Consider the following 24,359-nt stretch of genomic DNA (forward strand, 5'->3'; position numbering starts at 1 on the left):
ATAAATATATTTCTAAGCTGACTCATTCAACATGAAATCCTTTCATCCAGTGGACTCATCATCACCAGTAAGTATTTCTAGAGTGCAACGCTGTCCTAGATACTCTGTATATTAAGAGGCATATGCCAATGTCCCTATTCTCAAAGGGATTGACAATCTAGTTCATTCAATTTTAAAGTAACATATGTGAGATTTTATTCTAGATAGAATAATTCGTTCTGTTGTTGTGACCAGCTCTCATCCTGAACTCTCCTGCCTCAGTGTAGTGCACTTTCTTTGTATCTCCAGCACTTGGCAGGGAGCCTGGCACATAAGTGACTTCTAGTCCATGTGTGATGTACGTTCCACGTTGGTGGCCTTGACTTGAGAGCTGCTACAGGAGTTCAGAGAAGGGCTGGAGTAGTTGAGGAGTGCCTTCATCGGAAAGGTAGCCTTGGAAAGTCAGGGTTTAGTTAAGCAGACAGCAGGTGAGAAGGAAAGGAGCCCAGTTCCTCCGTGGGATGTACAACAATGGGGAGCCTCTGATTAAAGCGGAGGGGTTTGTGGAGGGAGCTGAGCAGAGGGTTACCCTTCATGTTAACACCGATTAACCCCTGCTGTGCGCAGAGCTGTAACGCGTGCTGGGGGAGGTAGACCGCTGATTCAGGGGCTGTGCCCCCCTGGAGCTAACGGGGTGGCGGGAGGGAAGACGGGCACAGGCAGCTCTGCCAGCTTGTGTACCCCCCGTCCCCTTGAGGGCCCCCAGGAGGCTGCCTTGGGGTGGCTCCGGTGAGAGGGCGAGGGGAAGGAGGGCGTGATCTATTCGGACGCTGCGCTAAGACGGTATCGCGGTTCTATTGGCCATCCGTATCAGTTATCCGTAAAACGTTTATGAAGCGCCCCGTAGAGGTCCCTAGGGAAGTTAAAGGAGGGCATGCGGCACGGTGCCCGCCCTCGATGGCCGGACGGAGGAGAAGGGTCCTCGGGCAGGCTCGGCCTCGGCCGCTCGGGGGCCTTCCCCCGCGAAGGGCTGCGATGGTAGAGCCCTGGCCTCCCCTCCTCCTCGCTCACGTGGCACCGCCCGCCGCGCTTCCGGCTGTTGCCGGGCCCTATATCCGGTGTCCGCCCGCTCTAGGCTCGGCTTCCCGGATCGCGATGCTGTCCCGGTCGCGCTGCGTGTCCCGGGCGTTCAGCCGCTCGCTCGTCGCCTTCCAGAAGGTAGGCACCGGGCCAGGGGCGAGCCGGAGCCGAGAGCGCGCGTTCGGGCCCGGCAGGCCCACGGAGGCCGCAGGGCAGGGCGGGGCGGGGCGGAGCAGGCTGCGGGGCTGGCCCGGGCACCAAGGGCACCGGGACGAGGAGGCCGAGGGGGAGGCCGAAGCCGCGGCCCTGAGAGGCAGCAGGCGGGGTGCGGGGCCTCGCGTCCCGCCTCCTCCCCGGGGCGGGCGTGGGGCTGTGCCGCGCCCCCGGCCGGGCCTCCTTCCGCTGCGCCCCAGGAAGCGTGGGATGGTCCCGGAGGTCAGGCTGCTGTCCTGCTCGTGACCTTTAGAAAGAGGGCGGCCCCCCGGATCCCCGGTCGACCGGGACGGAAGGTCAGGGCCCGCGTCCGCCTTGTGCGGTTAGTCACGTCCCCCGGACTCCGCGGGGGCAGGCTCGCGGTGTCCCCGCCCCCGTGACCCGCACGCCCTGCGGGCCCATCCCCAGAGGATGATGAGAAGTGCGGGACTCGGGTGTTTGGGGAGGGGGGCGCGGAGAATGCTTCTCCCCGAAGCTCCGAGGACCGGGGAACGAGTCCCACCTTCGGGGAGTGAAGGGGACTTTTATTTTTTAACATTTTGGAAAAAGCCGCTCTTCAGCAAACGGCGTTATGGCGGGGTGAGGGCCTTGGTTCAGGCCCCCTGCCTGGCAGGGGCTGACCTGGGGACCCCTGCAGGGAGGGGAGCTTCAGGGCTCTGGGCTCCATCCTTTCCACTTTAAGCTCCTCACACTCTTGGCCCTTGTAAGCCTCTTTTTTTTCTTTTTTAAAACTACAGGAGTATTGGGATAGTTACGTGGGTGGGTGAGGAGGAGGAATTTTTCCTCTCATCTCTTGGGAAATTCTGGTAATGCTTTCTCTCTCCACAGGGGAACTGTCCTTTAGGGAGGCGGTCTTTACCTGGTAAGTTTTGCCCTTCCTCGTAACAGCAGTCTGTCTGTAAATCCAGGTGCTCGACGTATTAGGTTGAAGGATACATGAGCTTATTGAGAATTATTGTCAGCAAACATTTCGTCTATTATAGGATGGAAAATGAAATATTGAAGTGAAAGGATGTGTTGTGGAATGAACTGGAAATGTGTCTTGGTCCCTGTGGGTTCTTTAAGGCTAATTCCAGAAGGTTTCAAAGGAAGGGATGGCTTTAGGATCATACGTAAATTCGGCATTTTTCAGTCATTCAAGCTGTTCTACCATGTGCTTATTATAGAGAATGTAGGCATACAGAATCTGTATCTTTAGGGGATAGCTGAGTTACTGCATTTTCACCCTCTTGTTGAATTTGTAGAGAGCTAGCATGAATTGAAGACATCTCATTTTAGGGTCTTCTCCTCAGCCATGACAGAAAGTAAAATGTTAATAGACTGAAAAACAGGAAAGACTAAATGATAATAACACAGGAATAATATGTCAGTGGAAGGAAGACTTTGGAATAGAATGTCTCTGCTTTTAAAAAATGTCCCCCCCCCCCCAAAAAACAATCGTAAAATAAAAACAAAGAACAATGAAAAACACAGTCCCAGACCCTATAAACATGAGAAAACAGTTGGGAATAACGGCACATATGTAGGTATCTTTCTATTATTTACTAATTTTGTAAAAGAAATCAAGACCCATGTATGGGTTGTGCAGGACAACACCTCTGCCTCTGTCTGCTGTTGTCTTCCTTTGTTTAGTTGGCTGGCATATACTGTTCTTTGGGTTCTGCTTTTTTTATTCTGCCTTACTTCACGAAAAGATCTCATTCTAAGATATAAGGAACTGAGTTCAGTTTATAAGAAAAAAAACATTCCCCAGTTGGTAAAAGGTCAAAGAATATGAATAGGCAGTTTCAGGGGAAGAAATTCAGGCTGTCAGTAATCTTATGAAAAAATAATCTAAATCGCGTATAATTAGAGAAATACAAATTAAAGCAATTCTGAGGTACCACTTTGAACCCATCATATTGCCTACGATGATGAAAAAGGAAAATGATGTGCTGGACAGACTGTGGAAAACAGATATCCTAATGCACTTGTTCGTGGAGCTGTGAACTACTCCAGCCCTTCTGGAAAGCAATTCAGAATTATGCCCCCCAAAGCTGTTTAATTACACATGTCCTTTGGCCCACCAATACTATACTAACTTAAGGGGATGTTTTTAGAAATAGCTGGGAAGATGTGTATGAACATCATGATAGAAAGTGAGGTAAACAGAGCCAGCGGAACACTTTGTTCAATAACAGCAATGTTGGAAAGATAATCAGTTTTGAAAGATTTAGTAATTGAACACAACAATGACCAACCACAATTCTAAAGAACTCATGATGAAACCATGGCCCTAACCACTTCCATATGGAAAGCTGATGGGGCTCAGAGTACAAATCAAAACATTTCTCTTTTTGGCCATGGCTAACTCTGGAATTTGTTTTGCATGACTATTCATTTTTGTAATGTCTGTTTCTTCTGCCTTCTCAGTGGGTGGAGAGAATTTGGAACTGAAAATAAAAGCAGAAGAAAGTAATGCTGCTGAAGCACATTAACTTCTGATAGGGGTGATGAATTCAAGGGTGCTGAATGAGACATCCATTTTCAGACATGGCCTGTGTGGGGATTTGTTTTGTTTGTCTGTGCATATCTGAAGAAGAGATTTTATTTTTTTCTCACTTTTGGGGGGAAAAGGGGATAGGATGATACCAGACTGAAAAAAAAAAATGGGTTATCAGAGTATTATAAAAAGTGAATAGAGAGCCGGAACTAAGGTCAGTAGGAAATACATAAGGAGTACAGCTTTGAAAATAATGTGTTAAATTTATTAGACTTAGAAAAACACTCTCTTGCATCTTTATGTACAGTTCTCTTTTTATTCTACTTTGTATACAGAAATACTTTTTTGGTGTTCAGAATTTCTTGAAGAAAGGGAAGGTGCTACTGTGAATATTTTTATACAAATAAGTCCTTTCTTCCTTTTGCTTACCTCCTTAGGGCATAAATCTAAAAGCAAAATTTCTAGGTTAAAGGGTATGAATGTTTTGTGACTTTTGTTATATAATTCTTTATTGCTTTTTTGCATAGTCATATTAATTCACAACTCCTCCAGCAATGTGTTAATGTGAATTAGATTTTTCTACCACCCACCTTGAGTTTTGTCATCTTTTATCTTTGGTATTTTGATAGATGTAATGTGGTAACTTAGAGTTATTTTATCATTTCTCTTATTAGTGATTTTGAACAAATTTTCAAGTGGTTGGTTGTTAATACTTTGTTGACATTTCATTATAATGTGACTAAAAAGGGGAAGACTGGATTATAGAACAATTTGGGGATGCAGAAAAGATTATTCTCTCTTTTGTTTTTTTATATTCTGAACAGAAACACCAAATAAGATAGGTATTTTAATACACATTTTAAAACAGAAAAACGTCATACATGGAACTGAAGATTTATGTTATATGCAGCTTACTTTTTTAAAAAGTTTATGTTTATGTGAGTCATATGACTATGCAAGTTATATAACATATATAAGTTCAACTTGTAGCTTCCAAAACTGTGCTGCTTCTATGTGTTTTTTTCTGGCTTTCCTTTTGTCCCCTTTTTCACATGAAAAAAAGATGCCTCAATGCCCCTTCTTTTCTAAGCTATCTTATCCCTCCTCACACTGCTAATCCTTTCCATTGCAGGTGTGAGGGGATGGGGGGAAGCTCTTGTAACAAATATTCATAGATGAAAATGAATTCCTTCATTGGCTGTGTCTACAAACATATCCTATTCTGCATCTTGAGTTCATCACTTTGTCAAATAATACTTCATCACTCTTCTAGAATTGTAGTTAGTCTTTGCATTAATCAGAGTTCTTAAGTCTTTCAAAGCTGTCTTTATGTTGTTGTTGTTGGATAAATTGTTCTGGTTCTTCTTCCTTCTCTCTGCATCAGTTCCTATAGACCTCAGGTTTCTCTGAAACCCTCCTTTTTGTTGCTTCTAAAACAGTGATATTCCATTATATTCATAAAGCATAATTTATTTAGTCATTCCCCAACAGATGGATACTTAGTTTAATTTCCAGTTATTTGATACTACAAAAAGAGCCTAAATAATTTTGTACACATGGGTCCTTTTTTTCTTTCTTTGCTTTCCCTGGATTTAGTAATGGTATCATTAAATCAAAAGGTATGCACAATTTAATGACACTTTGGATATAGCCCTAAATAGTTTTCCAGAAAAGCCAGACAAGTTCTATAATATGTGCATTAGTGTGCCTATTTTCTCAAAGTCCCTCCAACATTAGTCATTATCCTTTTTTGTCTTCTTTTCCAATATGATAGGTATGAGGTGGAACCTCAGAGATGCTTTAATTTGTATTTCTCTAATTATTAGTGATTTGGAGCATTTTTTCCATAAGTTTGTTAATAACTTAGATTTCTTCCAGAAAGAGTCGTTCTTTCTTCGTTGAGAGTGGCAAAACTAAAAAGTAGTGGAAGAAAAGATAATGAGGTTTGAATCAGATAAATGGAGATATTGCCAGTTTATTCTCAAGGGAATAGAGACTCAGAATTAAAACTCAGGTTTAAAAATGTTATGTACTGCTGATTGAAGCTGATCATATTCCCCTATTTTAGGGATTAGAGAAGAAGCAGAGGAAACCCCCAGTATTTTTCAGTAGGTGATAAATCAAAAGCTGAGACTTTTGGTTAATTTTTTTCTTTTTTTCTTGCAGGTATCTCCCTGTGCCAGGGTCCAGCTTACCTTTATAGTAAAAAGATTGTGTGAGTGTTATTTGGGAGGTGTGGACATGCTTCTTAGGATATCTAGGAGGGCTTTTAATTTTTGGCTTCTAGGCACAGAAATCATAACTGTTTCTTTGAGGGTTTAAAATTATTTTTGATGCTAGCTGGTTTTAACTAATGCTTGAAATGTAAATCTTTGTTAAGTGTATATGCACAGTGTATTCAGGAAACTGAGGTTCTGTAAGATTAGAAGGTAGTGCATTGCTGCTTGTGTATAAGCAAGCAGACAGGCAACAAGGATTTATTAAATGCACAGTGACTGGCACTGTGCACACTGGGCATACAAATAAAAGCAAAAGGAAAGACAGTCTCTACCCTCAAAGAGCTTACATTTTAACGTAGCTTACCTCTTTGGAAAAACTTGTTTGGCTCATTTTAGGAGTAACCATATACCAAAGAGGATGCTTTCACTTCTTATCGTAAAAGTAAGTACCTTCCTGGTTTTGTTTGTGCTCTGCTAGAATTTAGGAGCACCACACCTACTAGATATTGAATTCAATTTTAAAAAAATCAACCACAATTTAATAATGTCCATTGTGATCTGAATACATTGTACCAGTACACCTAACATAAGGATACATAAGTTAATTATTTACCACAATCTCCTCATAACCAACAGTGATGTATCTGAGAAGGGTTGGATTGAATATAGCTAGCTTCTCTTAAAGATGAAGTGGTATGGAGGAATAAGCTATGCTAAAACCAAAATTCAGTAAAGCCTCCTAGGACTCAGTTCAGTCCAGTCTGTTCTTTAAGAGAACAAAAAGACCAGTCTGGTTTCTCTGAACACAGTTGCATTTATAGAATGTGTAGTTCAAGCTGAGTTCTGCACTGACCTTTGGCACTCTAGGATTCTGACTAGGTCAGAGAGTATTACATATCATGCAGAGTTGGGAGAAAAGCTACTCAGATGATTTTTGGATTAACCCTTAGCTATAAATACTGGTCCTCTCCTCTGTTCTACTCCTCTCCTTTGTATTCAAGTGCCTTGAGGGTGTGGATAGGAGGGCATAAGTTTAATGTAACCTGCTTTTTTCTGATCTCAAATTTGTAAACTTGAGGGTAGGAATTGCATAGTATCTGGTACAATGCCATATGTGAGCATGTGACAAATACTACTTCAATTAATTGAGTAAAAGAGGAAATTTAAATGAAAAAATAAAAAAGAATTGATTCTTTCAGTTAGGCCTTGTGGGACTGAGTTGTCCAGGCTAGCATTTGAAAGAATAAGACCAATCTGGTTTCTTTGCATATTCTATGCATTATACTTATGGAGTGTGTGATACGTGTTGAGTGCTGTTATGGCATTTGAAACAAAATTCTTTTGGGATGGAATTTTGAGTATAAAGCAGAACACATGCTTTTACAAAAAAAAAAGGATTTTTAAAATGAGCAACATACCAGTTAAAAGAGTTAATTATTTTATTTTATTTTTCTGTAGTATAAATGACTCCGTCTTGAATGTTCGATTCTTCAGAACTACAGCAGTGTGCAGTAAGTACTTTTGAGTTAAATTGACTTCCTTCTCCTCTTGGGACAGGAATTTGAGTGAAAAGATAAACTAAATAGTTGCAAAAGACAGCTATTCATGTGACTTTTTTCCCTCCTTATTTAGAGAATGATGTTATTACAGTCAAAACGCCAGCATTTGCAGAGTCTGTCACAGAGGGGGATGTCAGGTGGGAGAAAGGTAAGATTTGGTACTTGTTTTTTATTCCATATATCTAAGTATCATGTAGCAAATACTTCTCCAGCTACTGAGTAAATCAGATAAATAGAAATGTGTCTTGTTCAGTAGGATCCTATGTCTACCGTACATTTTCTTCAGACCTTTCTCAGAAAATGGCCTTGTCAGACATAGGCTTTTAAAAATTTCCTCTGTTATTAAGAGATTTCCCTCTGACAGACAGATGCTTGTTTTGCAGCTGTTGGAGACACAGTCTCAGAAGATGAAGTGGTTTGTGAAATTGAAACAGATAAGGTAGGTTTAGTGTGTGTGGAGTCCTTTTTATCTCCCTTCCCTTGGTTCTTCAGGCCACCAAAAGAGGAGATGAAAAACAGACAAAAAACTGTTAATGAAATAGTTGAGTTTGTGAGTTGATGTTGGGTTATTTTGGTTTTTTCAAACTGGGCCTGACTTTAAACTGCAACAGTGCCTAGAAGTTCTCAGTATTAAAAATGGAAGTCTTTAAAGGCTTATTTTTGACTTTTATTACATGCCTGTCAGGTGTTCTTAAAAGGAGTATATTGTCTGTGTGGCTTTATAGCTTTTGTTTTTCTTGGTATGGGTCTGGCCAGTTGCTAAATTGATCTTCTTAAAGCCTTCCTCTGTTCTAAAAGCCTCCCAGCAGCTCCCAATTCCTGTAGGTTAAATATGGATTTTCGCTTTTAAAGACCTTCCCTTCTGGCTGCAGCTTTCTTTTCTACACTTTCATACAAAACTGTCCCGTAAGCACTCTTATTTTCCAGCCAAACTGGCCTGCTTAGGTGTTTCCTGTACAGGAGATTCCTATTGCTGTTGCAATGCCTTTGCATAGTATTTCCCTCAAGGCTAGATAGACTGTGCACCTTGCTCACCTCCACATTTAGAATTCTGAGCTTCCTGTAAATGCTGTCCTGATCCTTCCTGATTGTTAATGCTCAGGCCCCCTAAACTTTTAGTTTATTTTTTATATTTTACTATGTCTATGTTGTTGTCTTTCCTCCCACACTAACAGTATGTAAGCTCCTTGAAGGCAGGGAAAATCTGGCTTTTGTTTCTGTGTCTGCAGTGCTTGGTACCATGATGAATAAGAGCTGAAAGTGCTGATTTCCTCATTGTATTTTCTGTTGAATATACTCTGGGTTTGTTCCTGCTTTGTAAGGAAAAATGGATGTCTTTTACCTCCTTTGGGTGTTGTGCTTCTGTTGCCTATATGATTAACTTGATTCTAATTCTGAATAAAAATTGACTCTTCTCCCAACCTATCTTCTTTTGCCAGACAGCTATGCAGGTTCCAGCACCGGCAAATGGAGTGATTGAAGCCCTCTTGGTACCTGATGGAGGGAGAGTCGAAGCAGGAACCCCTCTGTTCACTCTCAGGAAAACTGGCGGTAAGGAAAGAGCTCATGGTCTCCAACACACCACCTCAGAGATGGGACTGAGAATAAAGTATTAATTCCCTCCCACCTCATAAGAACTCCTTGGCATTCCAGCCACCTTAGGTGAGAGAGTAAGAGTGGCAGTATTTGTTCAGTATGAACTTGAAGTACATCTGACAGATAAGGAATAGTCAAGAAGTAGAACACATCCAAGTGCCCTCTCCTTGCCTGTACACATTTCTCATTCTGTACCTTATCTCTCTCCAAGAGAGAGTAAAGAGGATGATTCAGAGGTAGGAAGTAGCACTTTGTAGAGTGTCTGGATCCAAGAGTTCAGAACATGTCACAGTTTCTTTTTCAATCCATCCTCTGCTATATCAGAATAGTTACATTTTAAAGAGAGAGAATGTGATGGAGTGCTTCTCCTCTTAACTTTTTGGTGAATGGGACACTTATGGTAACAAGATAAAATAGCTTTGACATTAGAATTCTGGAAAACTGCTCTCTAGGGATACCTGAGAAATATCATCAAAAAGACCCTGGGACATAGCTAAAACAGGCTCTGGGTATGTCAGTCATCTCTGATTTGCACGTGAACTGAAAACTAAATGTCCCTTGGATTATATAGAAACTTAGTCCACTGACAAGTAGGACAGTTTGGAGCCAGAGGACCTAAGTTAAAATCCTAGCTCTTGTTACTTTTGTGACCATAAGCAAATCACTTAACTTATTCAAGCCTCAGTTTCCTCATCTCTACAATGATAGGGTTGGCCTAAATGACCTCTAAGGACCCTCCTAGTTCTAAATCTGTGATTCTATAAACCTTTTTAGAAGCTTGTTTATAAGAGTCTGATTCAGTCATCAAAGTTGTAGACAGGCATAAGAAAGATGGCACTAGTTACTGAAAGTAGCTGATATGCCTAAGTGCTCTGCTAACATAGTAGATGTGGAAGTTATCTTTCATCAGAGGGCAGAACTTACCTTCAGAACCAGCTAGTTACATGTGCTTCAGAAAGATGGAACAAGAGTAAAAGAAGTAGGTCAGGGTCGAAGGTAGGACTTTATGACAAGGAAGCTACAGCCATAGTGACTTCAGGGGGGAAGGGGGGAGGGGTGAAGGAGTCAACTGCTGTGCAGGGTGGCATCATGCCCAGGGATAATGCTTTGTATTGCACTTAGTGTACTGCTTTGCTTTATATATAGCAGGTGAGGCATCTGAGTGAGTATAGATATATGATGCAGGGTGGCATCATGCCCAGTGATAGTAACTTGCCCAGTGTCACATGGCTAGTAAGTATCTTAGGTCATATTTGAACATGTGTCTTCCTGACTTCAGACTCAGTGGTCCCATCTACCATGTCACCTAATAATAATTTTAGCTAACATTTATGTAGCACTTACTATGCTGTAGTGAGCTAGACATTGTGCTAAGGCTTCAGAGTTATTGCTTCATTTGATCCTCACAACAGCCCTGTGAGGTAAGTGCTATTATTATACCCATTTTTTACTGATGAGGAAACTGAGGGAGACAAGTTGAATGACTTGCCCAGGGTTACACAGCTAATTGAGTGTCTGAGGCCAGATATGAACTTAGATCTTCCTGACTCTGTGTCCCTCTATCCTCTGTGCTATCAGCTGCCCTAGGAAGGAAGGATTTTAAATTTTTAAATGCATTTTCCCTGGTTGAAACTGAGAATATTTATATCAGTAGGAACATAACTGCATAGGACTACAACTTGATTTAGAACATATAGGGGGGATTATTGAGGCCAGGGACATGTCTTGTACAGCTTTGTGTCTCTACCTGCTTTAGTATCTGACACCTAGAAGCACTCAATAAAGAGTGATTGATTGAAATAGAATTTAGAACTGCAGGTCCTGTTTGTGGTTTTACTTCTTGATGCCCATGCCATTTAGTTTTTCTGTGTATGTGTAATGAAGACGCTTTTTTTTTTTAGCTGCTCCTGCTAAAGCCAAACCAGCTGAAACTCCCCCTGCTGCAGCCCCTAAACCAGATTCTGTAGCTCCTCCTCCCCCACCTACTGCATCTATACCCACTCAGATGCCCCCAGTGCCCCCTGTGTCGTCACAGCCTGTTGATACCAAACCTGGTAAGCAATTCCTTTTTCTCATGGAAATGGAAGCAGGGGTGGTTCATCAAGTTCACGTCCCTTTTTTTAATTGATTCATCCAAGTCTACAAAAATCCCTTCCTTCCGAATGGTCTTCCTGTCAGGCCTGATTGGATCCTTCACTGCATTTTTGGGCAGAATTCTTGTGTACTTTCATTAAACCCCTGTAGTCTACTTGATGTTGGAAAGAACAGAAGAGACAGCAGGAGAAATCATTTCCGTTCCTGATGTATTTGTACCTTTTCTCCATTTCCAGTGTCTGCAGTAAAACCCTCTGCTGCTGTTTCAGCAGCAGAGCCAGGAGCTGGCAAAGGTGTGCGTTCAGAATATAGGGTAAGCTACTGAGGACTAATGAATGTCAGGTTTAGGGTGATAAGGGCACTTACTGAGGAGGGGGACCATGGCCTGGCAGTGACAGCTTCCAAACTGCTCCAAACAAATCAACAATTTGCCTCAGGAGACTCCTGCCCAGAATTTGTCCCCTTGGTTGTGACTTCCCGAAAGCTAGACCCATGTTTATGTAGGCTTTGTTATATTTGCAGAATTCGTAACTCCTCACTGATGTCAAAATAAATTTTGAATTTGGATAAAGTAGTTAATTTCTCAGACCAGAGATTGGTGTGGGTTGGTGAGCCAGCTCAGTGAAAAACTGACAAAAAACATGTTCAGTTTTCACCATATCTCAGGAGCCTTAAGAAATGCTATTCTGTCACCTTTCTAGGAATGAAGAAATAAAGGAGAGGCATGTGAGGAATTATTTAGGATTGTAAACACTGACTGAGGAGTGCTGTATCAGAGGGGAATGATCAGCCTTGCAGCCAAATACAAGTGCAAAGTGAATTCTGCCTCATAAATATCTTACTGCAGCCCAGTCCTAGTCCATAACTTTGTCCTTTAAGAGGTAGCATTTATGGCAAAAAGAACAGTGAACTTGGAAACGGAAGGACCTTGATTCTAACCCTATTTCCAACACTTACTAAAAGTGACTTAGGGCAAGTCATTCTTCTCTGAATCTGCTTTTCCATTTCCTAAAGTTATAACAAGATTTGTATTACATATATGTTATGAGAAAAACACCTTATAAACTGCAAAACACCAAAAAGGCTGCTTTTAATATATTGTGAGGTTGCCTCATATAACAGATAGAGAACTGGCCTCAAAACCAGGAAGACTGATACTGGCTTTGTGACCCTAAATAAGACAAATTAACCTCTCAGTGCTCTGGGCCAAAGGTGTCAAAATGCTGCACAACAGTCCCTAACAGAACCTGATTATGATGTAGAAAATATTTTACATAATAAAAATACAGTAAAAAAATGATAACATTAGTATGTAGTTTTCTAACATGACCCATTTGCTATTTGTGTTAAACACCCCTACCCTATGCAGCTCACAAGACTGTGCATTACAGAGAAAGGTCTACCCGACTTGGCAATTTCTCTTCTCAGAAATTCCCTTTACTAATGAAATCACAGGTCCAGTCCCTACCCTTGTCCCTGTTATCGTATTAGTAGTAAATATTAGCTAATGCTCATATAGCACCTACTATGTGCCAGACATGGTGCTGAGCGCTTTACTACTAGTAAGTTGAAATTAACTAACACAGTGCCCTTTGTGAGTGATTGTTTTGCAAGACCTCTAGAAGTGTCTTGGACTCTTGAAACAGATGATTTAGGGAGTGCTTCTAAGCAGGGATTCCCACCGTATTATTTGACAAATTGTTGCTGCTACTATCAGCTAGGATAGAAACCTCAAGTGTGGACAAGCGTATGGGTTTTCTTGCCTGATAAGGCAATACTGTCTAGAAAAGCAGCCACTTCAGAAGTGCTGGTGTCTGATTCCCTTTGCATGTCTTCTCTCCACAAGTAGTTGGTCTTGTGCATGACTCAAGTTTGATTTTAAAATCAAACTATTTCCTGGGCCCCAGAGCTAGAAAATACTTGAAGGTGAATCTAAGCAAGTAATGCTTCCTTATCTTTAAAATGCCGCCACTGAAAAGGATAGAGTAAAGCCCCTGTTATGTGGTATCACATTCTCTTACTTGTTTCTTCAGCCCTGTGCCTTCCAGTGCTGATAACTGCTTTGAGCTAGACTGGGATCAAAGTTGATCTCAAGAGTCCAGGATTTTCTAGATTCACCCTCTTTTCTGTTTTAGGAGAGAATGAACAGGATGCGACAGCGTATTGCTCAACGTCTAAAGGAGGCCCAAAATACATGTGCAATGCTGACCACTTTCAATGAGATTGATATGAGGTAGGAACTGTAACCCTATCTCTCCGTATTTGGAGAATGTAGAAACATTGGGCATTGTCTTATACTTGGGAGAGATTCCAATATTGGTATCAGGAAGAAGAGGTTTCTTTTAGCCAACAGTTGATTGTTTCCTTTTCTAATTTATTCTCCAAGAATTGTGCGTGCCTCTCAGATTCTTCAAGTTTAAAGATAAGAAGGCAACAAATCTCTTTAAATATATTCATAATGGCAGGTGTATTTGAGCAGAGAGAAGGAAACTGAGTTACTAGCTTATGCCATTGCTATGCTGCAGTCGTATTATAAAGAGAAAACAAATTAAATGCGTATCCTACTCTTTTCAACCCGGTTTCAGGTTTTCTTGGCAAAGATATTGGAGTGGTTTGCCATTTCCTTCTCTAGCTCATTTTATATATGAGGAAACTGAGGCAAACAGGTGATTTGTCCAGGGTCGTCACACAGCTGTTAAGAGGTCAGATTTAAACTCAGGTCTTCCTGACTCCAGGGTCAGTGCTCTATTCCCTTGGCCACCTAGTTGACCCTGTCTAATCTCTTCTCTCTACTGTGTAACCTTTAATAGATCATGTCACCTCTTCAGGTTTTTTTCTTCATATGTAAAATGAGGAACCTGGAATAGATGATCAATTCCTGCAAAAGTTCCTACTATTGTTTCTTTCAAACAGAATGTATAACTACTATTATTTGTGTTCTTCTGGCCGTTTAATCCATTCCCAATAAAATGTGACCAGCATTCCTTGTATCAGCACACTCTGTTGATACCAGACCTAGTGAACAGTCCCTTCAGTTCTAACATCTTGTCTTTCTGTGAAGTGATTGTTAGTAAAAGTGTCCTGGAACCGATATTCTGCTTCTTTCCTGAGTTAAAACTGTTGCCCATTTTTGTGCCCAATTCTGCTAAGAATGGTTCGTATAGGTCAGAAAGCATGGCCCTTTCCTGTTCTGTTTTCTCTAAATTGGGGTAGAGACTTTACAAAATAGGATGTAGAGCTGTGTTCCATAATAAAAAGGTAGAATTTGCTTATTACTAATTCGGAACTGGCCCTGTTGGTTCCTATACATGAACTCTTGACAAATTAAAAGTTGGCCTGCTTTTCAGGATTGTGAGAGATCAGCTTATCAGCAGTGCTTCTCTACTCTTAATAAAGCATATTGCTTTCCCTTCATCAATATTTGGGGGGATGGAGAATATTATCCAGCTTTTCAAAAAAGAATTTTATGTAGAACTTATATAAGATTGTATGCTGTCTCTGGGAGGGATGGGGAGGGAGTGGTAAAAAATCTTAAGATATATGAAGTGATTGTCAAACACTGAAAACAAAATAATTCAATAAAAAACAGAACAAAACAAAAACAAAAAGGAATTTGATTTTGAGAAAGAGAAGGAGTTTATGGATAAAATCTATGGTGTGTCTTCAAGCACTTTCAGGGTTAAGATTTCTTAGTGTGTCACTTTTCTTGTTCTAATGACCAGGAGAAGTTGAGGCAAGACCTGAGAGCTTTTTCTTTCTTATAAGCTGCAAGAATGTTCTCCTGTTTATTTGATGCAGGGAAGAACTTTGTGGTAATGGATTAGAAAGGGAAACAGCTTGTATTACAGTGCATTAAGGCTAAATTGTACGTAAATTGAATTGTACTTTGAAATTCTAGCCAATTCCTTTAAGACAAAACATGTAAATATTTGTGGCTGTGAAAGACAGAGTTGACAAAACAGAAGGGGAAATGCAATATCTGTAACTCTTTTCAGCAGCTAATAGAGGTGTCACTTTACAGTGACCTGGGGTCTCAGTACATCTAGTAATCTGGTTTGGTTTGATTACCTTTAGTGTTTATGCCATTGCCTCACTCAAAGGGGCTTCTCTGAGACCACCTCTTCTCCCTGGTTGCCTCAGCCTCTGTTACCAAGGGTCAGGACTCAGAAATAGAAACGCCTTAATGACCAAGGCAATAGAATTTGGGTAGGTTTGAGAGCAAAGATGTTTATCACTTCTCTTTCCCTCTTCTGCAGCTCTTGTGTCTTGGGAACCAGTAATGTCTTTAGGGTGGTAATCCTAGCAGTAAATAAGGTTAGGCTCAGGAAAACATTGTAAACCCAATCAGCCCCCCTAGGAAAACTTCCTTTTGCAAAGACAGAAAGGTCTGGAGGGGAAGTTAAAGTTGTGTCATATCTTATCTTTCACTTTAATGTTATATTAGGCCTATTACATAGGGAGAGCTAAGCTTTGGGACTGAGACAGACCTAAATTCAGTTTCCATTACAGGAATCTATTCCGATAAATACAGATATCTCAATGATAAAATTATGGGGAAAAACCATTTCTCAGACTCTATAGCATCTTTGAGAAGAGGGAAAGTAGGTGGATAGAGTCCTGTGGTTTTCCAAAGGTTTCTCAGAAAGTTCTGCTTCCCCTAGTAGATGGGAAAGGCTGAAGCTGAAAGTCCCAAGCTTTATATCAGACAAAACTGCACTTCTTAAATGTCATTCCACTTGTCTGTCCCCAGTGAATCTGAAAAGATGGGGAACATATTTATTTGTGTTCAACGTGACACCTGGGAGGGTACCACATTATTTTAATAGTCATCCCAAATGGCCTGCTTTGGATGCAGTTTACAGGGCCTTGGAGGGAGAGTTACTTTGCTCACTCACAGGCCTGTGTGCTCATGTTTGTCAACTTGGTGAGTTAATGCCCTAACCAAAAAAGGAACAAGAAGCACAACCGATGTAAGTCATGCCCTAGTTTTGAGGCCCTTGAAAAATATTTTTCTAACAGTACTGCTGCTTTTTCGACCTGGCTACTTAGCACACAGACATATCATGATCTTTTTGTTTTCTCTGTCAATGAGAAGCTATACGATGACTTTTGAAAAAAAGACAGGAAAGAACTAACATGGAATTATGTATTGTATGATTTCACGTATATATCTGTGTCAGATGTTGGCCTTCTCTAGTGCAGGGTTGGGAAGGAGGGGAGCAACTTGGAAATTAAATATATTTTAAAAAAGAAAAATTGGGACACTTAACAAAAGGAAAAAATAATGAGAGACCTTTGAAGGGTCTAAAGTATGTTAGAGGCAGATTGGCATTGATTCCTTCTTGCCTTTCATTGTACTAGAGCAAATTAATCACGACGACCTGTACTGAACCATTTCCCAGTTTGTTTAAAGGGAATTTTAGTAGAAAGAATGCTTGCCTAATCTGTTCTTACTGCAGTAAAAATCTGTGATTCTTTGGGGGTGTCTTCATCAGTTATGATTATAAACCCACCATGCTTTAGTAGATGGTTTCATGAGTTGTTGTGGTCAGAAAAAATAACCTAGTGGCCAATATTTTGGTGATGAGCCTCTCTGAGTTTAGTTAGGCTAGCCTTTGGATGATAGTAATGATAGCTTGGAGGCCCATACCCAAATCTTTTCTACCTTGTGCTCCATCTGAATAGCCTGACTTCAGGAATGTAGGATCTGCTTCATGCCGCAGCGAAGCACTGGAGTAGGATTTTGGTAGATGTTAATCTATACATGAAGGTAGAAACATGTAAAAGTCAGCACATGATGCTTCCTTTGTGTTACAATGTGTTTTTGCAGTAACATCCAGGAAATGCGGGCCCGACACAAAGAAAGTTTTCTAAAGAAGCACAACCTGAAACTAGGTTTCATGTCAGCATTTGTGAAGGCCTCTGCCTATGCCTTACAAGAGCAGCCAGTGGTGAATGCAGGTGAGTCCACTTGGACACAGATGCACACATACACATATGATAGCTATCTCAAAACTAAAAAAAAAGTCTTTATTTACTGGCATAGAAAAATAAATATTTTCTATAAGAGCTTCCTCATTGTCACACATTTTTAGCTTCTTAAAACAAGTAGCATAATGTGTTTCAACCTACATGTCAGTTCTCCCATTAGTCAGAGAACATGTTTTTCATTTCCAAAGAGTTGGTCTGGCAGCAAGCAACTCTTGGGGGTAGGGAGAGAAAGGAATAACCATTTATGTACCACCTACTGTGTGCTGGACATTGTGATAAGCACTTTTACACAAATAGATTATTTGATCCTCATAACGACTCTGCAAGATAGGTGCTATTAGTATTCCTGCTTTATCTGTTGCTCTACCAGCTACCTCTTGGAAGGCCTTGTTCATGCCCAGGTTATTTCATTCAGGCAGGAAACTCAAAAGGGGATTCTTTCCCTGCCCTCACTGTTATCTAAGGAAGTGACCTCTGTACGTGATGCATATTCCATGGCAAACTTTAATCCCTCAGGAATGAATTTAGTGGGAGGAGTCTGTGCTTCTTCTGGCTTTTGGACTTGAATCCTTCATCAGTTCATTAATAGAATCAGACCTTGTTCTTCATTTTCACCTTGGAAGTCTTGATTCAACAAGATAGTCTCATTTTTTCTTCTCATTTAGATAGCTTTCTTCCCCCTGGTAGATGAAGTTAAGTCACAGATCCTTTTTACCACCCATCAGTGGAGCCAAAGGTCCCAAAGAATTGTAGACAGCCTTGAGAGGACAAATCCATGTAAATTTTTTTTAACAAAGGCAATTTAAAAATGTTAGTTTTTATTACTCTGAACGTAATAAACACAAATTAACATGAATGCTTCTGCATACAGTAAACAGAAAAAAAAAGAATTGTATGTGAAACTGCAAATCTATTATTAAACAGCTCACTTTAAAAAAAAAACATAATAAATTCAGCGTGTTTCAAAGTTGTCTGCTTGTATCTCCATCTAAATCTTGTGTTATTTTATGTAAATTTTAAAAAAATGCTCCAGTGATGCTCTTCTCTTTCTTTGGGGGAGGGCCTTCATTCTTTCTCACCCCATCTCCTCCTCTCTCCTGGTGAAATGAAAATAGACCTTCTTTGTAATAAAAAGTCACAATCAAGCAAAACAGACCCACACTTTGACCATATTTGAAAATGTATATCTTGTTTTTCTTGAGTTCACCACCCAGAAGTCATGAGGTAGATAACATGTTTCATCATCAGTCTTCTGCAGTCATGGTTAGTCATTGCACTGATCAAAATGTGTAAGTCTTTCAAAGTAATTTTTTTTACAGTGTTGTAGTCATTGTATAAATTTTCTGCCTCTGCTTACTTTGCTCTGCATTTCACACAAATCTTTCCAGGTTCTTCTGACTCCTGTCATTATTCCTCATGATGCAATAATGTTGTATTGTATTGCTATAATATAATTTCTTCAGGCAGCAGTGGTGCAGTGGATTGAGCCCTGCGAGTCAGGGAGTCAGGAAGACTTGAGTTCAAGTGTGATCTCAGGTGCTTCCTTTTCTATTCCCCACTTCAACCATTCCTCAATTGAGGAAATACTCCTATGCATATTTTTGCATATGTAGGTCCTTTCCCTTTGACCTTGGGCAGGTGACTAAAACTGTTTATCGCACTCTCCTCACCTGTAAAATGGAGATAATAACAGCACCTCCCTCACGGGGTTGTGAGGATCAAATGAGATCATCTTTGTAAAGCGCTTAGCACAGTGCCTGGTGCATAGTAGACACCATATAAATGCTTCTTTTCTTTTCTGTTTCCTTCTTCAGTCATTCCTCAATTAATGGAGACCCCCACATTTTCCACTGGGCAAGGCACTAGAGATTCAAAGACAAATGAAAAATAGTCTCTTCTAGGAGCTTGACCTTTCAGTTCTTCACCTGTGTTTGTAAGAGTCCCTTTTTTGTTCAGTCATTTTTCAGTCATCAGAGTTTTCATGACTTCACTTGGGGTTTTCTTGGCAAAAATATTGGAGTAGTTGCTATTTCCTTCTCCAGCTCATTTTACAGATGAGGAAACTGAGGCGAGCAAGGGTTAAATGATTTTGCCCGGGGTCACACAAGCTAGTAATTATCTCAAGCAGATTTGAACTCAGGAAGGTGAGAGTTCCTGACTCCAGGCCTGGCACTCTATCCATTGCACCATTTAGAACTAGGCATTCATTTGTCTTCCTCTCACTGCTCATAAGCAAAAAATTCAGTGGACATGGCTTTCAACTGATAAAGTCTTCATTCCTTCTTATTTTGAAATGTGGAGAGGCTGTCCTCTTTCTCTTGTTCAAGTAACGAAGAAGGACATATTCTTTCCTTCTGAAACTACGGGATACTGTTCCTACTCCTCTGCCAAAGTGAAGACTCATGCCATGTTCGTAAGGTTTATTGAGTGCCTACTGTGTGCTTGGCAGTATATTAAGGGAATTTTGGAAAATGTAAAAAACCAAAGTGTTGGGACTCAAGAAGTGGAATAAAGGTAACTGATTGGAGTAGGAAAGGGGGGAAAAATCAGCTTTATTTTGCAAACATTCCCTTATTCCCACTCCACCCCCTGTTCTGGGGAGTGTGTATAAATAACCTTTGCTTTTTCCCTCACAGTGATTGATGACACAACCAAAGAGGTGGTGTATAGGGATTATATTGACATCAGTGTTGCTGTGGCCACTCCACGGGTATGTAATTTGGGTTTATTGTAGTAGGACCATGGCATTGCCTCTGAGGTTAGAAGACATGCTTTGGAGATGCTGTTTTCTTTTTTTGTGGTGAGGGGCAAGGTTTGAGAAGTCGAGGACACCTGGTATAAGAGAAATTGGTACTGACCTTATTTAAATTCTGCTTTTTTGGGTCAGGCCAAATCTCTCTACCCTTCTAAATTTCCACATTCTGTGGATAATAGTGAAATAGTGCATCATTTAAGAGAAGGTGTTGGCCTCTTTGGAATCAGTGGAACTAGGTTGAGAATTCTGGTCCATCGCTTATTTGGACAATTGTCTTATTTTCTTGTCTCAAGTTTTTTTCTAGTAATTTAATGAATTACCACTATAAAAATACCTCCAACTCCTCAGAGGAAAGATGTTGTATAAAGGTTAATAAGTGCAAAGAATGCATTTTTATTCACTCTGTAAACCAATGTTTCACTCCCTACAGGGACTTGTGGTACCAGTTATTAGAAATGTGGAAACTATGAATTTTGCAGACATCGAACGAACCATAAATGAGCTGGGAGAGAAGGTAAAATTTAATGAAGAAATGAAAACACAGATTACTGGGAGAGTTAAGAGGGAGGGCAGCAAAAGCTGAACATGTCTAGCACCAGCCTTTGCTGAATTGTGTTCATTGGTAGCAGGAGCCAAAGCCAAAGTCTTCCTGGTGACCTGAAAATAGAGTGAAAGGGGAGGGGATTGGGGTGCGCAGGCAGAAGAGCCACTTGTGGGGTGTCGTTTTAGTTTGAACTTCTAAGTGTGCCTCTTCATTCTGAGCCTCTGATTTATTTAAGAGAAGCTTTTAAAGTACATCTCAGTTGAAGAACTTAGAAATTGAACCAGGTCCTCAGTATCTGATTAGAACATGATTGAATCCCACAGTAAAACAAGCTCCCAGGTTTTATTTGTTCAGCTTGTGAAGAGGCACAGTCTGAATAGATTTTGAAACTTGTCTTTTTCAGGCCCGAAAGAATGAGCTTGCCATAGAAGATATGGATGGTGGCACTTTCACAATCAGTAATGGAGGAGTCTTTGGTTCCCTCTTTGGGACTCCAATCATCAACCCCCCTCAGTCAGCCATCCTGGGCATGCATGCCATTTTTGATAGGCCTGTTGCTGTTGGAGGCAAGGTAGGAATTGCTGCAGTGTGAGGTTTTATGGTGATACTGCTTTTCTATACCACAAAGACTAGTTGCAGAGTGTGACTTGTTTGGTAGACCTTTCTGATTTAGAAATCCAGCCTCTGTCTAGTTCAGCTGTCCTGATAGAGCTTTGTAGCAACTTCGCCACAGTCCCAGGAAGCAGTTCTCCTGCAAAGTTCCAAGAACTATGGGAGAAGTTATGCTCCTGCATCTAAGATCAGCCAAAAGATATTTTGGCTCAGTAATATGCTCCAGGAGTAGGGAACCTGCAGCCTTGAGGCCACATGTGGCCTTCTAGGTCCTCAAGTGCAGCCATTTGAATCCATACTTCACAGAACAAATATCCTTAATAAAGGGATTTGTTCTGTAAAACTTGGACTCAGTCAGAAGGCTGCACCCAAGGACCTCGAAGGTCACATGTGGCCTTGAGGCTACAGGTTCCCCACCTCTGCGCTAGGCACTGTGGTGGTATGGAAGCAGACAGAATCCTCTCTCACAAGGAGATTACTTACAGTCTAGTTGAGAGATAAGAATTTGAAATTGGGAACCTGTAAAAGCTAAAATGACTTAATAAAATTGGGTGCTGTAGGAGATTGTTAGGTGTTGTAGGTTGGGGAAAGCTTAATGGAGGAGATAGATCGTGAGCTGGGCCTTGAATTGTGAGTGAGGTTCGGTTAGGTGGAAGGGAAAGGAGAGAGTGTCTAAGGGTGCTCTAAGATGAGTAAGAAGATAACCTTAAGAAAGCAATGTTCAGAATTCCCTGGCTGAAGAAGGATCTCTCTTCTGGCCTGCAGGAGAGTTCTTAGGAGAGAGAAGAGTATATGAAGATTTAAATGCTCTTTGTCAAAGAACACTGTCACTGAGTGGGGTTTCCCATCTTAGGAGCCAGACTTAATGTGGGAAGAACCCTTAAGTATACCAAAAGTGTACAGAAAGGAAAATTCTGGAGGGCACTGCTGTTAGAACTGGGTCTTCTGGTCTTTTTCTTCCTCACATCCCCACACAGTACAGAAAAGATTGTCCCTCTGTCTCTTTTCTGTAGGTGGAAGTACGGCCCATGATGTATGTAGCACTGACTTATGACCACCGACTGATTGATGGCAGAGAGGCAGTTACTTTCCTTCGAAAAATCAAGGCAGCAGTGGAGGATCCTCGTGTCCTGCTACTTGACCTTTAGGGAAAGTCATACTCCCTAAAGCTCCGACTCACAGAGACTGAAAACCAGTCTTCCCCTACCCCCTCATGTGTACCTGGGTCAGCCGGGTGGGAGACAGCCTCATGTGCTGCTGGCTTAAGGGAAGCCAGAGCACTAGGTAACCAGCAGCTACAGCTCCTTTTAGGGCGTTCTGTCCCTCTCTCCGCTGCCTTTGTCTTAATACAAATGCTCTTACTTCCTTATTATGCTCAAAGGGAGGAGAGAGAGAGAGAGAGTATTGATGGAGCCTCATTACTATCCTAGCCTTTCTCCCATGTATCCTCCCCAGAGATGATTTTGCTTTTTCCCTAAGGCAGCATATAATAGAGAAACCACTAGAGAAATTGTAGCTTCTCCGTTTTACACCTGCCCAGTTTTCAAAAATCCAACATCCTCAGTAACACAGGATGAAGGTCCTGGCCTCCAGCATTATGAAGCTATAGCCCTGGCTCTGATTTTTCCAACCCTGGGCCCTGTGCAGCTTCTTTACTCAAATACAGGGGAAGAGGTGCTGCTTTGTTTATTAAAGGGCACTTTCCTGCTTAGGTAGCCTTGGTTGGCTTTAAAATGCCTCTTCTACCTCTTTGGGAAGCACAACCCAGGTAGCCTGAGGTTAGAGGGAGGTGGGGAGAGGGGGAAGAGGGTGAGCTGTCTCAAGACTTCAACTTGAGATACTCTTGTCTCCAGAGGTGAGAGTTGAACTGTTTTGCACTTAGACCATGGGTCTTATCTCCAGAAAGGCCCATCTCTGCACAACCATGCACAGTCCTGCTGTGCTCACCTGCCTTTCTTTATAAGTTCCTAGCAATCATACCAGCAAAGGGGTTGCATTTAGAAGCATCTTCATTCTTGGGTGGAAGTGGAACAGTTGGACCTTGAAGCCACTGGAGGTAGAATTTGGGGTGGAAGGTCTCTAGTAAAATGTTGCTGCCTTTTGTTCTTCTGGACTTAATTTGAAGTTCCAATTGGTCTTTCTGCCATATACAGACAGATGAGGGCACTAACCATGACCAATTCGGTTTTATATTGTGGGTTGGCAGGGGAGAGGAAGCAATATTGGCCTCCTCCATGCTTAAGCATGGGGCCAGGGTAAGGACAGTATGCTTCCTGAAGTTCTCTGCCTTAGTGAGAAACCAGCTGTGAATTGTGTCAGATAATGAAACATCTAGAGTCATCATTAAATTACTGACCAGTGTTGGTGGGCAAAATCATTGAGGTCCCTTGGAAAATGTTTCAGTGTGTATTTCCTATTGTGAGGGCTACTGGAAATCCATCAATACGTATCCAAATATACCTAGTTCTGAGGCTGCTGGAACTATGGGGTTATTTATTAGGGCCCAGCATGAGAGGGGTGAGGAGGGTGGAATCCAGTACTGAGTGCCTGCAGTGTCTACTACTCTATCTCCAATATACAGAACTTGTAATTAAAATATTTAAAGAAACCAATTTTAAATGAAATTAAAGGGGAAATGTTCTCAAACTGTGTCTTGGCTCCTGGCCTCCTATCTCCAGGTAAAGGGCAAGCTTTACTAGTTTTTAAAAGAACTATTAGCCCTTAGGGTCACAGCCTGTTCTTTTTTTTCCACTTGTTTCTTGATGCCTTTGAAGTAAGTTGGTCACAGTACTCCATTTGGCCAGAAGATGGAGCTATGCTACTGGCTGCTCATAGAAGAAAAAGAGCTTTCAGACTTGAAATATCATATCTTCCTTCTGTCCCAGAGCTTCCTCTTCACTGCTTTCATGTCTCTATTTACTTAACAAAAAGGCATTTGCTGTTTTTTAGTCAGTTTCCCTAAACTAGATTTGAGTGTGGTGGCCATTTGACCCTTAATTATTTGTTCAACCACAGCTGATTGCCATTCACAGGGGCTTAGGGACATTTCGATGGTGGGATGTAAAAATAACTAGAACCAAACATCCTGCTTGCTCAGTTTTAGTGCTTTGAGCCTGTCACATCAGAGAGAACTGCCTGCCGTTCAGAAGCAGAGGATAACAGAGTGGGAGCTTATTCTCCATGAGACCTTTTAAGGCTGTAACCTGCTTTTGAACAGTATCCTAAATGGAAGGCA

At 41.4% G+C, this 24,359-nt stretch overlaps 1 protein-coding gene across 1 annotated transcript; it reads left to right on the plus strand.

The window, feature by feature from the left end:
* Positions 1-171: 171 nt before the first annotated feature.
* On the plus strand, positions 172-23,773 carry DLST (dihydrolipoamide S-succinyltransferase). Its single transcript, XM_072623529.1, has 15 exons — positions 172-1,197; positions 2,101-2,134; positions 5,921-5,969; positions 7,432-7,484; positions 7,606-7,680; positions 7,916-7,971; positions 8,972-9,083; positions 11,030-11,182; positions 11,459-11,535; positions 13,358-13,455; positions 17,053-17,183; positions 19,850-19,923; positions 20,399-20,482; positions 20,916-21,083; positions 22,138-23,773. Exons 1-15 carry the CDS (start codon positions 871-873, stop codon positions 22,270-22,272), a joined length of 1,626 nt encoding a protein of 541 aa, XP_072479630.1. The 5' UTR covers positions 172-870; the 3' UTR covers positions 22,273-23,773.
* Positions 23,774-24,359: the final 586 nt, after the last annotated feature.

The sequence above is a fragment of the Notamacropus eugenii genome, chromosome 7 (assembly GCF_028372415.1).
Source record: "Notamacropus eugenii isolate mMacEug1 chromosome 7, mMacEug1.pri_v2, whole genome shotgun sequence".
Classification (NCBI taxonomy): domain Eukaryota; kingdom Metazoa; phylum Chordata; class Mammalia; order Diprotodontia; family Macropodidae; genus Notamacropus; species Notamacropus eugenii.

What these genes read in the sequence shown, in the direction of transcription:
- DLST (XM_072623529.1), top strand. Translation starts at nt 871, where the DNA reads ATGAAGCGCCCCGTAGAGGTCCCTAGGGAAGTTAAAGGAGGGCATGCG. An exon ending in CGCTCGTCGCCTTCCAGAAG is followed by an intron (nt 1,198 to 2,100) that starts GTAGGCACCGGG and finishes CTCTCTCCACAG; the next exon opens with GGGAACTGTCCTTTAGGGAG. An exon ending in GCAGCCAGTGGTGAATGCAG is followed by an intron (nt 17,184 to 19,849) that starts GTGAGTCCACTT and finishes TTTCCCTCACAG; the next exon opens with TGATTGATGACACAACCAAA.